Source organism: Poecilia reticulata, linkage group LG10, assembly GCF_000633615.1.
Source record: "Poecilia reticulata strain Guanapo linkage group LG10, Guppy_female_1.0+MT, whole genome shotgun sequence".
NCBI classification, from domain to species: Eukaryota; Metazoa; Chordata; class Actinopteri; order Cyprinodontiformes; family Poeciliidae; genus Poecilia; species Poecilia reticulata.
The window spans coordinates 12,147,620-12,149,363 of record NC_024340.1 but is presented as its reverse complement, the minus strand read 5'-3'; the positions used below and the strand labels follow the sequence as shown (position 1 = coordinate 12,149,363).

The following is a 1,744-nucleotide window of genomic DNA, read 5'->3' as shown; positions in this document are numbered from 1 at the left end:
CACACACACACACACACACACACCAGTCTGCTACCGTTACCTTCCAGAAGATTTTGTGTGTTGGTACATAATTTGAATAAATTAATTTCTGATCACTGCATCCCGTTCTTCAGTTTTAATAAGTTGTGTAGTAAATTCAATACGTCACTCCCAACAGACAAACCTAACCTGCTTCAGGTCTTCTTGTTTAGTGGCAGCTGGCAGATTTCCAATACAGAGGTGTCTCTTCTCCGTGCTGCGGCGGACACAGAGGTAACACTTAGGCTCCAGCATGTAGCCGTTCAGCTTGAGGACGGCCTCYGTGGCGAGGGCCTGTGTGCCGTATTTGGCGTAGGCAAAGCCCCGGTTCTGGCCACTAAAGTTCATCATGAGGCGGAACTCCCAGAGAGATCCCACAGAGCTGAACAGGGGGATGAGCAGGTCCTCGTAGGCGTCCCGAGGGATGTGGCTGATGAAGACCTCACAGTGCTCGCCTGGGGTGGGACCGTTCCACCCTAAACCAAGAAGACAAGACAGGAGGGCTATGAGGCTCAGTGGCAGATGCACTGCTACCCATCAGGATAAATATGAAGATTAGAAACASTTGGCTACATTCCAGGGGGAACTGCACACACAGAAAGAACCAGCTAAAGGTGTGTTAACAGGAGGAGGTTATATTCAGTGTGGAGCATGTGATCCCAGTTCATCAACTTGGGCTACGTTCACACATCAGGCAAATGCAACCCACATCACTTTTTCATGGGAGAATAAACAGCCCAATTTTGATCCTTTGACCCCCCCAAAAAATTCAATTTGTATCAGCTCCATGGCTGAATAACTTTAAAATCCATCCACAGCATTATTACCTCTGTAAACAGAGCACTGACATCTACCTTGTTCTTCCACACATATGGACTTYGGGCTCGCAAACCGTTCAGACCAAAATCTGATTGTGGATGCATTTAATTCATCACGATCACACAAAAAATAAAAAAAATAAAAAGTTAGCTTTTTGCAAAAAAATAATAAAAATTTAATTGAGCATCAAGACCTGCTGTGTGATTTTCCATATTTGCATATGAAGCCGATCTTATCTACCTTTCCCTCGGGGACTTATAGAGGTTTGACTGACTGACCCGTCCACCAGGTCACGTCTGCTCTTTGCAATCAACAGTAGTCTCTGTATCGTTACCAACTCAGTAACTTCCCATTTTTAGAAACATTTTAGACAAAATGTTTCCACTCCAAACAGTTCTCTGTGACAATATTGATTCCTGGTGACATTATAGTAGCAATATATTGTGCAGCCTCTCCTGGTTTAACCAGCTCTATTTACCTTTCCAGARGCTAAATGAATAGCAGTTTGAGTCACAGTGTGGTTATTCTGTATCTACTGCAGGTCATTCTGCTACTTCTTGACCGGWCCACGGTAATAAACAGGTTGGGACCACTGATTTAGCACATACTAGTAGCAGGCACGAAGGATCAGMACTTTTACTGTTACAGTTACCGTTCGGAAACTACCGTAATCAGTTCTGTTAAATCTAATCTTGGCAACTTTTTCTTTTTCAACCGTAATAAATGTAATATTCAATTGACCTGTTATGACTCAKATTTTGGGTGTCAGCCCCCCTCTGCTGCTGCTGCATCGTTGTGGAAAACCGGCAGAGATATCTGAGGCTTAGATGTAGGCCTGTCGCGATAAACGATAAATCAATTAATCGGACGATAAAAAAACCTATCGAGATCATTTTAATTATCGTCT

The 1,744-nt window shown here is 43.5% G+C and overlaps 1 protein-coding gene across 1 annotated transcript in view; it reads right to left on the bottom strand.

The window, feature by feature from the left end:
• The window catches only part of dnd1 (DND microRNA-mediated repression inhibitor 1), a 40,245-nt gene that overhangs the window by 2,234 nt on the left and 36,267 nt on the right, over positions 1 to 1,744 (bottom strand). Inside the window, 1 exon segment of the mRNA XM_008419982.2 lies at positions 24 to 494. Coding sequence (XP_008418204.1) covers positions 24 to 494 — 471 coding nt within the window.